The 15,756-nt window shown below is 43.8% G+C and overlaps 1 protein-coding gene across 1 annotated transcript; it reads right to left on the reverse strand.

The window, feature by feature from the left end:
• Nucleotides 1-163: 163 nt before the first annotated feature.
• Nucleotides 164-7,319, reverse strand: RNF139 (ring finger protein 139). Its single transcript, XM_050314056.1, has 2 exons — nucleotides 6,973-7,319; nucleotides 164-2,217 (listed from the first exon to the last, which is right to left on the reverse strand). Exons 1-2 carry the CDS (start codon nucleotides 7,151-7,153, stop codon nucleotides 407-409), a joined length of 1,992 nt encoding a protein of 663 aa, XP_050170013.1. The 5' UTR covers nucleotides 7,154-7,319; the 3' UTR covers nucleotides 164-406.
• Between the last annotated feature and the right edge of the window lie 8,437 nt (nucleotides 7,320-15,756).

The following is a 15,756-nucleotide window of genomic DNA, read 5'->3' on the forward strand; positions in this document are numbered from 1 at the left end:
CTGCTTTGGCTCAGGGTTTTCATTTCCTATTTGACCCGCTGAACAGTCTGTTTTCACCAGTATTTTTCATTTGCATCCAGAAGACATTGATCAGGATTACTGGTATACAGTCTTTGGCACAGCATTATCACTACATCAATTAAAGAGTGTTTTCCCAACCATCTTAAAAATGTGAAAACATTTTATTCCATGTACAATAATGTACATAACTTTAAGGTGGTCATGAAAGAGACCAGCAAAAATTAGAGGTATATTTACAGTAGCACACACCACAGTAAACAACCACCATTCACAGACTCAACATTGAGATACTGCTGTTGTGCTTAAGTACAATAACTACAAAGTGATACTTTTATTCTGTTGAAGTCAATCTTAAACAAATACCTCACGGCTTAGTAAAGAAATCTTAATCACCAAGAGAGTTAGAGTCAACATTGAGAGTCTCATTCAAGTGCTGTGCCACACAGTCGCCGTCTTCCTCATCACTGTCAGAACTGTCATTGTCTTCATTTAATTCATTTTCAGCATCAGCAGCTTCTTCTGCAACCCGTACAGGATTTTCATTTGGTGCTACAAACCCGTTGTTGTTAGAGATATTGGTACTGTCTTTTTCCTCAATATACACTTTCTGATGGCACATCGGGCACGTGTCCTGAATGTACAGCCACTTCCGGAGACAAAGTGCGTGGAAGTAATGGTTGCAGGGGGTAATGCGCGCGGAGGTGGTGAACTCGTGGTAGCAGATTGCACAGACATCATCTATTTCATGTAACCGGTTTCCCTTCACCTCTGGAAGTGAGTTTATTTTCTTAACAGCAGTCCGGCGATTTATGAAAGTCTTCCAGCCGTTCTTGGCTTGCAAGTAGATGTTGAAATACGCGTGCAGACACATCATGCAAGCGCGAATCTTGCTTCCTGATTCAAACACCATTGTGTAAGCTCCATTCCCAAACATGATCACCCCAAATATAAACTCAATAATATTGCCAGTTGAGCGAACATAATAGACATAATCATCAAGTTTTTCCCATAGCACATTATAGTAGCCATCAATCATAAACAATATATAAACAGTGATAGAAACTATTACTTTTAGGCAAAGCTCTACACAGAACGCTGTGACTGCAAAAAGCCAAGTATTTAGTGCATAGTGGTGCCAGAGGATGTAACTGAGCAGAACTGGAAGGATGAAAAGGCAAGCGGAGACAAACAGTACAGGAAAGTGTCTGCGAAACGACGACACGTGGGAGGCACTGAGAGACATCAGCACGGGGTCTGTCATTCCATGGATAAAATGCAGGACTGCGGTCAGCAAAAGGCACATGTTTCGACTCAGGCGAACCAATCGTTCTTCTGGTTTCAGTCCACTTAAACCAGTCTGCAGAGCCAAAATGAAAAACAAGACGGGTGCTACGAACCCAAGCCTTTTGTCATCCTCATCTGTCGATCCAATGAAGGCCAGGATACCAAGGCCCAAATAATGAGCTATTGAGGAAATGACGGCACTCATGCCCAACACAGTTAAAGTAGAGTCACAGCCACTTATGATCAGGCTGCAAATCAGTTCCCAACAGTTATCCCACGATATCAAGAAGAATTTTTCTTCTGTGTTATTTTCAGCCATCTTTACAACATATGTTAATACCACGGCTTGTGCTGTAAGTCTTGTTAGCCAGAAGACACGCAGTACAGCTGGGAACCGAATCCTTTTCCATGTATCTTCCATCAATAGCTGTAATCCATAAATGCGATACATGTGCCTCACCAGCAGATAAACATATCGTACCGAGTAATAGAACCATTTGATTTTGGTAACTAAAATGGCTGTGGTATTTAGTGTCAGAACTAGGCCTGAAATAAAAACTAGGACTTGCCGGACATTTAAAGGTAATTCAACAATCAAGCCAATTACAGGAATCAGTATATCCAGGATGATGAGTTGAGAGTATATGGACTGCATGTTTAGCAATGTAACATATCCAATCCCAAAGGTCAGCTGAAGGATGGAAAGTGCCATCCATAGTGAAGGTCCTTTATGTGGGAAGATCTGAATTCCGAACACGGCGGTGTAGTAGGCACTGTAGAAGTTTATGTGCAAAGAAGCATAGTAATTCACCAACACTGAGGTCGCAGCCAGCAGGAACGCCGAGGCGATCATATAGAACTTGAAAAGTGCTCGCTGTTGTAAGACCAGAACAACACTGGATACAAAGACACCTAAAACCAGATTGAAATAATTTAGTTCTCAGCAGAAATTCAACAGCATAATTTTAACCTATTAGCTTTGGAGCTACATTTATTTAATGTATCACCCCCCATTAGTCACTTTTAATTCTGCATTACCAATGGTGCCCTTTCCAGAGAACAGGTAAGAGCACAAGTTAATCTCTCATTTAACATCTGTGCACTACAGCTGTGATGCAAAGCCACTGCAAGCTCTAAGCCACAATTACTATGAAGTTCACCTGCAGTTTCAGATTAGAGCAGTGACACCTCCCAGCCTTTCAGCCTCAGTCTTGAAATCTGAGGGTAGACAAGTTCTAAAAACAGAAATAACCCAACCAGATATGGCACCACCTTCACACGCCGGGTTCATAATAAATGAGTAAAATTAAGTCCCTAATTCACTTGAGCAAGTCACTCAACTACAGCTGTCTAAGCTGGAGTACTAAAGATAGTAACTGAAACAGTTTAGCTAAACCCTTTAATGGGAAAACAGTGAAAAGTTGCTGTGGTTTGCTGGGGGAAAGGCCGTCATCTTCCATTTCCCTTCGGTTTGCTCTCATTTCTGGCAAGGCATCCTGAAACAAAAGTTGCATGGGGAAGACCTTCCGCAGTGTAGAGATTTTGTACACAGAATCCAGAACTGCACCAATTGCCTCTTTGCCAATGCAAACTTGTCTGTCTTGTTAGAAGTCAGATTTAGACCTTGAAATTCCTGTTTGCTAAACCCTCCCTCTTACTGACCATGAACACATCTTGACCGTGACTGCACCTTCCTAGGAGAAACCTTTTCAGAGCAATTACAGTACCTTGGGATTACATGTCCCTGCAGTAAACTTCTGTGGAGTAGCTTATGAATTTCATCACTGTGTACTACATAGGTCAGGGCTCTGCCTTAAGAGGTGTTAAACAGCACTCATCACTAGATCCACTTCCTTAAACATTTTCTTCTTCAGGAAACACTCTGCCTTTCTTTTGGACTTCCTGGTCAGCTTCCACTCTACGCAACTGCTTTCCCATCCAAACCAGTTTGGTGAGATTGCAATTTCTACAATTTATATTTGACTGTAAATTGCTTTCAATCTCTAGACTAAAACTAATGAAATCACAAATAATCCTTTTTCCACTGCAGAATAGCATCAGTCTTTGCTGACGATTGGATTTTAGATTGTTCTAAATCTACCCTAATCAAGTGTTTAAAAAATACTTTAAGCCATAGGATCTTGGTTAAGAAGCAGCATTAGATTCCACCACCATAAAAACAGTAACAAAGATACACCCAAAACACCCAAACAACAAAAAAAATCCCACAGCCTGGAGGCCTGAGAAGAAGGGAGGGGTCAACATGAATCAACAGCAAAAGGCAGACTACAAATAAAGTCATTAATGCACCTTAACAGTATTCCTTGCCAGCAGCACTGGCTGATATAAACACATTCTCCTTAACTAATCATTAACCTGGTAACCTTGTGAAGTGGACTGAGGAAAGTCCTGCATCATTTTGCAGAAAACACCTTTTATGGTAGCTCAGTTTTTCCAGGGAAAGTTCAGTACTTTTTACAAAATAAGCTTGGTGGTTTCACTGCCTTATCATACTTAACCACCACAGACACCTTTGGGAAAGCCAACACTGCTAAGTCCATAGCCTTTGCCTCTCCTCGGAAGTCACACAAAAAGCTCACATGGCTGTACAAGGTCGTTATTTATGTAATTCTGATCATCTGAGCCAAAGGAGATGCATTTTGCACTGAGCAGGCTGCTCTGAAACGCCTTAACAAAACCTATTTTTGTGCCTTGCAGTGGCAGTAACAGGCTGTATTTAGATACTACAGGTCATCTTAAAACTGACATTTCACATACAAGGCCCTAAAAACAGTACTACAGTGAGTCAATAGAGCAGCTCGACCTACTGATTCCTCTGAAGAGGGACTAACAAAAGGTAAAGCATTTCTCTGTTAACACTTGTGGGGAAAAGTCAAGACTCCCCAAAAGGAGCCTCAAAAGACCATAAGGAGTAACTTAAATCTCAGAAGGGGAGGTGAGCACTCCTCTTTTGATTCATCTCCATTTATGTCACTTAGTCCATCTTGACACCAGACTTCCCCCTGCCCTGCGAAGTGTTCACCAAGCTAAACCTTTTCCCATTTTCCCTCTGCTAGGAAATGCTGCAGTTCCTCCTTTGATAAGGTTTGTCTCATGTTTCTGTATATATTGCTGCTCATCCTCCCTGCTCCTCTGTGTCATCTCATCCCCAGCTGTCCCAGTATGGCCTCCGAACAGCACTGAACCAAACCACAAATCCTTCACTTTTAAAATAATGTCTTGTGTTGCAATGAATCTCTCCCTCTCATTTTTTCCCTTTAACTCCTGCAATTTGGCAGTATCTTTATGGCAGCCCCACTACCTACCATTTGACTTTTGGTCACTTGCAGGGTGCAGTTATCTTTACACATCAGCATTTCGATCATGTGGAAATGCCAGGTTATTTCTCCCTAGCTCCACTCATTCTACTTGCTCCACATCTTTCTGCAGACTACAGTGTTTATAGTACCCCTCCCAAAATCCAGTGTCCTCGCTGAGAAGAGACTGCTGTCTGAGGTAACAGTCACTCCTAGGGGGTTGGTTCTGCTGGAATCAAGATACTTAAACCCATGCAAAGATAGGAAAGGTAAACACTCTGTTGGGGACAAAGCAAGGTTAATCAAAACTGACCGAAGAAAAAATGCACTCCAGTTGTAGAACTCGGCTTTGTGCTGTGAGTAAATCTATGTACTTGTGTAGAAAATAAGTGATGGAAGAATCAGACCAAGGAATCCTGCCATAAAACGCAGCACCCACGCAGATCTCTATTAGCATTCCTGAAGAACTGTACTCCCAGAATATTCAGAACTGTATAACATCACCCACAAAAGCCATCAATTTCTCCAGAGCTCCAATCTTAGTATCTGCAGGACAAGTTGTGCATTTATCCTGTGCTAAACAATATTGTGGTATGGGAAAAATTTGGATCAGTCTTTCAACACCTGCAAATGGTAACTAAAAGGACAATGTCCCCACTATTTAAACACAGAATGATCCAAAATAACTACTCAGTTTCTTAACAGCAGCAAAACCCCAAACCTGCAATCCTTAAATTCAGATGAGGAAAAAATAGATACAAAAGCACTCTATTGTCTGAACCACATGGCAGGTCTTAACATCATCTTTAAGTGGTTACATTTTAATTTTTCTTCAATTCTGCAAAGCCAAGAACCACAGACCACTTGTCTAAATGTACAAGATAAGTTTCTTGGCATAAAGCACTTCCACAGCTTTTTTTGCAGAAGGCAGAAATAACCGACTGCTCAACCCAACCCCTTCCCGAAAAGTGATCATATAAATGCAATCCTCAAAAGTGCCTTAATCTGTTAATCCCAGTATCACACACTTCAGAGAGATCATTGAATAACACATCCACCACTCTCATTTACGTGGGTGGGATTAATTTCAAGGCACTTCCTACAGCGTCTGGATCACACCATGAAGTACTCCTAAAATTAATTTGCTGTGCCACTCCAGTGCCATTTTTTTTAAAAAAGGAATTATCAGCGGCAAGCTCTCTTAGCAATTCCATAAGTGTGAAACAAAGGGTCAAGGAAATGGGAAGCAGGGAGGAAGAACCCCTCCTCCCCATCCCAGAGCTGTCCCTCAGGCAAAGGAGGCACGTCAGGGCCTCCTCACGTGAGCAGCGACTTCCCTCGACACCCTTTACCACAGCAGCTTTGGTAATAAACGTAAAAAAACCAAATGAAACACTTGCTTTGTGTTGTTCCCTCCTCCCTTCGCTCTCCTCTCCCCTGCTGTCTTGCTATAATGTTATCCTTTACTTTTCCCCTCCACTTCTTCTCACCGGGCACCTTTCCTTTAAGCCTCTCTTCTCTGCTTCCTGCCCCAACAGCCGCACCACCTATTTCCTTCCTGTTTTTTCTTCTACTATAAACGTCAAACAAAACGCAAAAATCATCCTGTCTTAGGCCTGCAAACCCAAACCAAAACAAACCTGCTGTGCTTTGCGTTTTCCTCTCCTCCCTGCCTCAGGACCGCCAGCTCCAAGGCGTGACACGCCGCGTCACCTGCACAGAGCTCACAGAACGGGGCTCCCGCTCAGCCCGGGCTACGTACGAACCCCAGATAAAAACCAGTGCTGAACAAAGCATCACCTAGTTATTATACCCGAGATTTTCATCCTTCCTCCCGGGGAAGGAAAAAAAAAAGCTTAAAAATAACCATTAGCAAGTTTCAAGAGGCTTCTCTTTCCTTTGGGAGCCAAATTCCCGGCATTTCTGAACTGCTGTTGCTAAAATAGGGATTTAACACCACATTTCAGGAAGGCATCACGCTACCCAACGTGTTTTAAAAAAAACCCCGAAACCACAAGAAACCCCTATTCCCGCTAATTCACATGTTTTCCGTCGTGGAAGCCCTCGGAGGAAATGGGGGGCTGTCACAACCCTGAGCCCCCGGCCGGGTCCCTGCACCGGCCCGGGGGCAGGAGGAGGTGAAGGGAGCCGAAGGACGGGGTGGGGAAGCGGGCACGGAGCGGGCGAGGTGATGATCCAGCCCGGGCGGTTCGGCGGCGGCAGGAAGGGGTCAGGGAAAGGGACAGACAGGCCGAGAGAGCCGGGAGCAGGCGGGAACCAAGGGCCGGGGAGCCGGGGCTGAGCGGGGCCGGTGGGTGCCCGGGGAGGGGAGGAAGGGCAGGTGTCTCACCCAGCAGCCGCAGCAGCGCGCCCAGCAGCGCGGCGCCCACGGAGCCGCCCGGCAGCGGCGCCGAGTTGAAGATGGCGTCGATGAGGAACAGGCTCGGCACCCGCAGCGCGACCTCCAGCCCGGCCCGCAGCCGCGGGCCCAGCCGCAGCCGGGGCAGCCGCGGAGGGCCCGGCGCCGCCATGCCCTGCGCGGGGGGGGAGGCAGGCGGAGCCGCCTCTCCCGCGGCTGGAGGAGCGGAGGGGGCGGGAGGAGGGAGGGCGGCCCGAGCGTTACCGCCCCGCGCCCGCCCGGCCCGCCCGGGCCCCCCGCGCCGCCGCCTCCATCTTCGTGCGCGCGCCCGCCCGGGGGGCGGGGCTAGGCGCATGCGCGGGGCGCGCGCGGCGGGCGGTGGATCCCGGGATCCATCGGGTTGGGAAGGGAATTGGGATCATCCCGGAGTCCAGCCTGGGACCGGTGACTCCACCTCAGCTCGACCATGGCACTGAGGGCTACGTCCACAGTCTTTCCCTAAATACCTCCAGGCAGGTGGCTCCACCGCTTCCCTGGGCAGCCCCTTCCAGTGTCTAATCGCCCTTTCTGGAAGAAATTTCTCCTGAAGTCCAACCTGAGCCTCCCCTGGCGCAACTTGAGGCCGTTTCCTCTCGTCCTGTCCCTTGCTGCCTGGCAGAGAGTCCAATCCCCACCTGGCTATATCGCTGTAGAGGGCACAAGGTCTCCCCTGAGCCTCCTCCGGGCTGAACCCTCCCAGGTCCTTCAGCTACTCCTCATAGGATTTACTCTCCAGCCCCTTCACTGGCTCCATTGTCCTTCTCTGGACTTGCTCCAGCACCTCAATATCCTTCCTGAACTGAGGGGCTCAGGCCTGGACACAGCACTCCATGTGTGGCCTCACCAGCACTGAGTACAGGGGAAGGATCACTTCCCTGCTCCTGCTGCCCACACTGTCCCTGACCCAGGCCAGGATGCCATCGGCCTTCTTGGCCACCTGGGCACACTGCTGGCTCACATGGTGGGATGGCAGTGGGCCTGGTCCTGGGAGTGCCTCGGCTCCACGTGTCCCCATCGTGCCCCTAAAGCTTCGTCACAGGGATCCTCTGCCAGCCATGAAAAGGCGCGTCTGTGCTGCTGCCCCCTCGGGAGGGCCCAGCCTGGTCCCTCAGCGCTTCCCCACGGCTGCAGCCTTGATCTGCACTGTCTGGGGATGGCTGAGCGTGCTGAAGGACTAATGAGCTTTAATCAGAATTCCCAGTTCTCTCAAGTGGGATGCACAAGCCCTGTCTGAGCCGATGCACAACCTTAGATTAGGGTCACAGGAAAAAAAAGGCATTTTCCTTTTAAATCCTCTTTCCTTCCTTGTGCATTATCATGGACGCCATAGATACAGGGAGTAATGGAAACAAGCTGCCTTGATTTTTCATCAGGAACTGTAGTGATAGGACAGGGACTAATGGGTACAAATTGAAAGACAGGGAAATTAGGTTAGATATTAGGAAGGAGTTTTTCACTGTGAGGCTGCTGAGATGCTGGAACAGGTTGCTCAGGGAGGTTGTGGATGCTCCAAGCCAGGTTGGATGGGGCTCGGAGCAACACGGTCAAATGAGAGGGGTCCATGTCCATGGCAGGGGGGTTGGGACTAGATGATCTTTACAGTCCATTCCAACCCTTGAACATTCTACAATTCTATGATTTTTGCTAAAAAAACAAACAAACAAACAAACAAAAAAAAACAAAAAAAACCAAAAAACCAAACAAACAAAAAAAAAACCAAACCAAAACAAAAAAAACCCAACCAACAACAAAACAACCAACTAAATTGAATTCAATGTGTAACAGTATCTGCCTGTCTGAAACAGGGGCATTTCCCGCCCCTCCCACTTGTGGGAATTAAAAGCAGGTTCCAGGCCACAACTGAGATGGGCTTGAGAGCCTGTTGGCATCTGCCACACTGCAATTTCCCACCAGTGTTTGCCTCCTGCTTCACCTGCTTGGGCTCAGCCTTTTTGTGAGCCTCACTTGTCTGTGGCTTAAGCCCTTGGAAGCCTTTCTATTGTTTCCAAAGGATTTTGGATCCGACCACAGCAGTATTGCACAGGAACTTTCCTAAGCAATGCCCCAGCTAACAAAGCCAGAAATGTTGCCAGATTGCTAAAGGATTGTATTACAAAATCCATGGACATGTTTTAATCACATGCTGAAAGGCGTAACTCTGACCTAGTAAGTCTCCCCACGCCAAATAATAGAGGTCAGGGTTTAAAATGTGAAAAGGGTTTATTTTACTTACATTTGAAGATGGCTGAATCAATCACAGTGATTCAGACTTGCCTGAATAATTTTACTCCTCAACTAACTATAAAGCTGCTGAATAGAAATAACAGTATTTTTTTTAAATTAAAAACAATGTATATCAAGCAGCTCTGGGTACTTGATAATTCCGAGTAATCCACATGAAAATATTTGCATGAGGGGTAATTTCAAGAAACCAACAACTTAAAACACCACTTATGGAAACAGAATTCCCTGCCCTCCTGAAGCCCTTTCAACTTCTTTTAATATTCTCATCTGTAAAGAGGATCTCAAACCTATTTTTGCAGTACAGGCTTCAGGATCAGAGGCAATGCTGTAGTACATATTTCTGTTGCTTTAAGGACATGTGGATTAAATGGAATCCATTAAATGGATTTTCAGGCTTAAATGTGCATAAATACGCATATTTATGGACATATTTTACAGATGTTATTTGGGCATGTGAGTGCAGTCATGGATATCTGCAAATTATTTTGTGCTTGAACACTTTCAGGTTGCAAACATTCCAGAAATCCTAGTGTTACTAGTGGCACATCAGATCAAATTAGTACATTTTTTACAGATGTTCTTCAGAAAACTTGTTGCAGTGTTTAGGACTCCTACTTTTGATTTCAGTTCAATTAAAAAAAGTCTATATAAACTCGGTTATCAGCCACACAGGATGCAGGAAGAGGACACCTACTGGATACTTTTCATTTTGCAATTTGCACTACACACTTTCAAATGCAGAATAACAAACCAAATTCAGCTTCTTTACACAAGCAAACCTCTACTGAATTCACTTCAGTTATAGACACGAATGCAGGGGAATTTGGCATATTATTTACAGAGTTAAATGCAGTCTCTACTTCTTTGTATATTTGGGGGTTAAATACTATTCCCAGTATATGGGTATTAATGCTCCTGTAAAAAGTTCTCTTGGTTGAGGACCTCTGCAATTTCTCGCTCGTAACTAACACACAAATTAAGCAGAAAGCTCCTTTCCTTGTCTGTACAGATTAATTGTTAAGGGCAAATAGTCCTGACTCCGGATGAAGGTTGTTCCACGTATCACTGTGCCCGGGTGTACCTGCCCTGACTCGGTGTCAAGTGTCAAGCCCACGCCCATGACAAGGCGGCACAAAGAACAAGCCCTGGGGAGCTGTTGCATAATAAATAAGAACTTAACACCCGAAAATGCTTTCGGAATAATTCGATACACCTCCTGTACCAGGCTGAGTCAGGCAGGCCGAGTCTATGTCAACAACAAGCCACTGGAATTCCCTGATGTTCTGTATGGTGTGTGGCAAAAGGTTGGGGTTTTACTCTCTGTCACGTAAAAGTGATTTTTGGGGTATTTTTGACAGCTCAGAGAGGTCAAAATTCATATTTTTTTTTTCAAAAGCTGTTAGTATTTTTCCATTTGAAATTTTTAGAACAAGAGGAACTGCATAAATACAAATTATCAGTTGTATAAGTCGCATGCCCTGAATTAACTGGACGTAAGGCAATCTTTGTTATCTTCTGCAATGGCAGAACAGTTTATTTTCTATACCAGTCTGCCAAGGCCATGCTTAGGCTCTGTGCCCGTATTTTATGGCCAAATCTAAAACCACTTTTTGGCAAAACAACTTTAGAGTTCTTAAAACTCCATTTGCTTAAGTGCTCTCATGATCCCATCAAGCCAAAGGCTTTATTGGATTAATGCCAGCGCTCACATTAGATTTTGCAAAATCACATGGTCTTGCAAAAATCACACTTTTACAAGTAAAAAGAATAAAAATGCAGGGAGGGTTTTAAAAGTATTGGCTTTTTTTTTTTTTTTTCTAACTACAAGATCCTGAAAAACTAAATATGCACGATACCTTTGCCTTGAAATACCCCATGTAAATTAAGGCTGATTCAGTAACAATAATGAAAACAGTTGGCTGCTAAGAAAAACAGTGCAAATGTGCAAGTCAAAATGCATTTTAGTTTGCAATGAATGTAGCAATCCATTAGCTATTTTCAAATTTCATTTCTTCTTCCCAGATACCTTTTGCAGTTGATTCTCTGATACCATTTTTCATTCCCTATATAAGAATAAAGCTCTGTACAGCCAGCATGTCTTACATTTTGTTGTAACAGCTTTTTCATTACAGTCACTAAAGACGTGTGTGTTTTGGACTGAAACATAGAACAAAGACTCATGAAAGGAACCTAACGTGGATTTTCTTCTCCTAGGATGATATTCTAGCACAGAAGAGACCAATCTGCATTTTTTGAAAAGCCAGATTTATCAATATTTTATTAGTGTAGGCTGTGGTGGATTCAGCACCCAGCTGTGCCTTGGTGAAGCTGCAGAGAACAGCCTGTGCCATCAGCCCTGCCTGCAGCAGCGTCCTGGCGTTGTCAGCCTGTGCTCTGCGAGGAGAGAGAAGTGCCAGCTCATGCAGAAAGATGCACAGACTCTCCCTATGTTGAATGAGTTTGTCATAGACAGGCTTTTGTGTGTAGCCCTTCCAAAGCGGTACTGGGAAAATATTTAAAGACCAAGGTATTGCTGCTTAATGTTCAATAGAAATGTTTTGCACTTGTGTGACTATTTTTAATATTGTAATGAAAGACATCAGTAGTCTTTACAGAAGAATAGTTTATATCTGTGTCTTCTTCTGAAGAGAAAGAAAGCAAATCAAGGTAACATTTGAAAAGGTAAGGTGAAACCTGTAAATATTGTTATTGACATAGGGACCTTTTGAATATATTAAGAATTTCCATATAAAAATTAGTGTGGTTAACATTAGTTATTGTATTACATTTGGGTTTTATTCATTCTTTGCAGTTAAAAGGCTTGGATATAATTTCTTAAAAGGTGCTAGGAAAGCATAAAGCAATTTACTTAAAGTAAACATTTAGGAAAATAAATTGGTTTACACTTGTTCACGTGAAAGATTGATTTTGATTTCTCATCTGCGTGAAGTGCCAGTGTCTGTCACATATGAGCACTGCATCCAGCTCTGGGGTCCCCAGCCCAGAAGGGACATAGACCTGTTGGAGTGAGTCCAGAGGAGGCCACCAAGGTGATTAGAGGGATGGAGCACCTCTGCTATGAGGAAAAGCTGAGAGAACTGGGATTGTTCATCCTAGAGAAGAGAAGGCTTCAGGGTGACCCAATTGCAGCCTTCCATTACCTGAACAGGGCCTACAAGAAAGATGGAGTGAAACCTTTTACAAAGGCCTGTAGTGACAGAGTAAGGAGGAATGGATTCAAATTAACAGAGAGTAGGTTTAGATTAGATATTAGGAACAAATTCCTTACTGTGAGGATGGTGAGGCACTGGAATAGGTTGCTTAGAGAAATTGTGGATGCCCCATCCCTGAAGTGTTCAAGGCCAAGTTGGCTGGGGCTTTAAAATTTTCTACAAAACTGTAGAAATAGCCTTTGGCTTTTGCCTTCTGGGAAAAAAAAGGGAGATAAGGGAACAAATTGTATTAACTGTACTAGTTAATTAACAGCATAAATTGTATTCTCATTTGCGTATTTGTCCCATTTCCTAACTCTGATCAGCACATGTAGCAAGGAGACAAGAAAAGAGACAAACAAGGAATATGTCTAAGGACTGCAGCCCCCTCCTTGACATTTCTGCTGGTCCAGAAGGGATGTACCACCTGCCACAGCCCCTTTTCTCTGCGGGGAGGCAGACATGGACAGCTCCATGGGGTTGCCAGCCAGGCCCTGCCCAGCTCCTGCCCGAGGCACCATGCTCAGGGCATCGTTCCCAGCTGGCTTTCTCAGCTCCAGACCCCCCCTGTGCTGGGCCCTTTGGGAAATGCACCACTTCAGATTGCTCCTCCCTGACCCTTCACCTCCACTGTTGTTGTTCTTTTGTTTTCCAAGCACTGCATGGAGAAATGGCTGTCTTCCAGAAATCACCACACACACACGTTGTGGCTCCTGCTGCAGAGGTTTGCCTTCTTTTCCAGAGCTGCTGGCTGTGTACTCCAGCCCTGATTTGAAGACATAACTAAGCAAACAAAAAGAAAGAATGAATAAAGATCCTTAATTTTATTATTGTCATGTATGCTTTTGTCTCCTGCCATGGTTTTTGAGTGTTGAGTGCATCTTGCTTGAGACAGGCAGTATTATGTACTTGCCTGTTGGGTATCATCCCCTTTCTTAGCAGTTTTCCCAGTCCCCCTAATCCTGTTACTAATCCATAGTAGAAAAGACAGCAGGCTTTACTACAAGTTACATACTCAGTAAAAACAATTCTAGAATGTTAAAGTAGTAAAATACATTAAAAGTATCTCAGAAGAGATGCTAGAAATTTGTCCTAGGAATTGATATTCTTTATTTCTCTGCATTTGAATATTAGTTTCTGTTTTGAAGCTGTTCTTGGCTATTACTTCTTTTAATAGGAGTTCAAGATCTCTTTTTCAAAGAAAATTGTGTCTGCTAAAACAGGTGGGAAGCTGGAACACCCTGACAGGTCGTGCAGCTCATTTTTTCAGTTACCAGACAGCAGCTCAGAAATGGTGTGCCTGATTGAGAGGAAGAAATGGAAATGGTTGTGATATTTTGAGTGGAGCACATGGAATAGCACATGCTACCAACAGAGGAGTTTCTCTGATCTCAGCCATGCTTTGTGATAGACAGCTGTAAAGGTATAAGAAATAAAATGCAGAGCCAGTGTTAATTTTTAACCTCATTAATGAAAATTTTCTCTTTGAAATGACAAATTAAATAGCAGCTGTACATATAGAGCCTTGCCCTATATGTTATATTTTATAGCTAATGAAAATAATTATGATTACACTCAATTTTTTTTCCCTTTATGAGGTGATGGGTGGCTGCATGTAGGGAGTTTGTACCACAGAAAGGAAAGATCTATTGGCTGTTCTAATCCAATATATGCACAGCAAAGACCTTGCAGGACTGTTTCTCTCAGATATTTAGTAACATTTGGAATATAGTTGTAGAACCCTTGAGTTACAAAGCAAAATAACAAAAGGCAAGGCAAACTCCTTCAACTTGGGGTTCAACATTCATTTTTACCATTTGTCCTACTTGTTTTGTAAAAGACAAAAGTGAGGAGAATCAGAATTTTACTGGAACCTAGATATACCATTAGCAGAAAATATGGTCTTCCTGAAAAACCCTGCCTTGTAGAGGAAATCCCATCTGTGGAAACACCAGTCTTCCTGTCACTACTGAGCCTGCCAGAGCTTGCCTCTTCTTCTCAGTAGAACTATGTTCAGCATTTCCAGTCTTGAGGTTCACACTGTAATTCCCAGACTCTCTGAACTCCAGTGTCAATACAAAGCCTTGGCAGAAAAAAATCACAGTGGAAAAGCTCTATTTTCTGAAGTCACATAGAGTACAATCCTGCCACTGGTTCCACTGTCCTCTGCATATACAGTCCTAAACCGGAAAGAATAATTTTCTGGCTTTATCTGAAAAACACACTTCTCAGGATGATTTCAGTCTTAGAAGAGCTGATCTGGGAGACACATGTTCACAGACAACATGTGAGAGATAAAAGGAGAAAAAATGCAGAATTACACTGGAAACTAGACCTGCCATGGCAGAAAATGTGATTTTCCTGCAAGATCCTCCCTGGTTGAAGAGGATATCAAGGTGATATCAAAATCGACCACTGGCTTTTATTACAGCCATATAAAATATTTGTGCTCAAACCTGATTCACACAAACTCTGCTCAGCCCCAACTTCCACTGTAATGTTGGTGTTTAATAAATATTCATGAAAACTGTAATTCCAGTTTTGATCAACACTGGTTTCCTATAAAAGCCACTGAAACTTGTGATTTAAATGTAAAAGTAGCATAATAATATTAAATTTTGGCTGAATGTCTCCTTTAGACTTTGAATAAATAAAACTCTCAATATATTTAGAGTTATGAAGATCAAAGAAAAAACTCAGGCAAATCCTTATGAATCAAAGAGAGAAGCTTTGCACAGCTTGAAAGATAAATTCTTCTGTGATAGGGGAACTTCATATCCCAAAGCAAAATTTAATTTCAACCTGTTTGTTTGTTTGATTGTGTTAACAGGAAAAGCCCCTGCAGCACAAACACTTGAGACACTTGTGTATTTCCAGCCAGCCCTGTGATGCTTGGTGTCCTGGCCAGAAGATGGCAAGCGTGTTTTGTGGGAGAAGGGAAGTGTGCCAGGCAGACAGGTGTTCTGGTGTTGCAAGAATCAAATAATTCACAGTCAAGACTAGAAATGTTAATGATATTTACATGATCCCTGTAATGGTTGAACTGTAAGACAACAAAAGAGGAAAAACCTGCAATAATTTTATAGCTGCATCTGCACAGGGGGAGGGAGGAAGTGCTCGGGGAGGCAAAACCCTCTGATCCCACTGGCATCATTCATGTGGGCTGTGATCCCGAGGGACACAGCACAGTGCCATCCTTGCACCTCTGCTGCCCCACATTTGGTGTCTGGCTGTGTAAGAGCAGTTCTGAAACAGACACAGAGAAATCCCCAACAGTAGT

Source organism: Myiozetetes cayanensis, unplaced genomic scaffold (assembly GCF_022539395.1).
Source record: "Myiozetetes cayanensis isolate MyiCay16 unplaced genomic scaffold, myiCay2020 scf1, whole genome shotgun sequence".
Taxonomy (NCBI): Eukaryota; Metazoa; Chordata; class Aves; order Passeriformes; family Tyrannidae; genus Myiozetetes; species Myiozetetes cayanensis.

Excerpts from the sequence above, each read along its gene's own strand:
- RNF139 (XM_050314056.1), bottom strand. The coding sequence starts at position 7,153 with ATGGCGGCGCCGGGCCCTCCGCGGCTGCCCCGGCTGCGGCTGGGCCCG. Across the intron at positions 2,218-6,972 it reads CGCGCTGCTGCGGCTGCTGG|GTGTCTTTGTATCCAGTGTT; the intron begins GTGAGACACCTG and ends ATCTGGTTTTAG.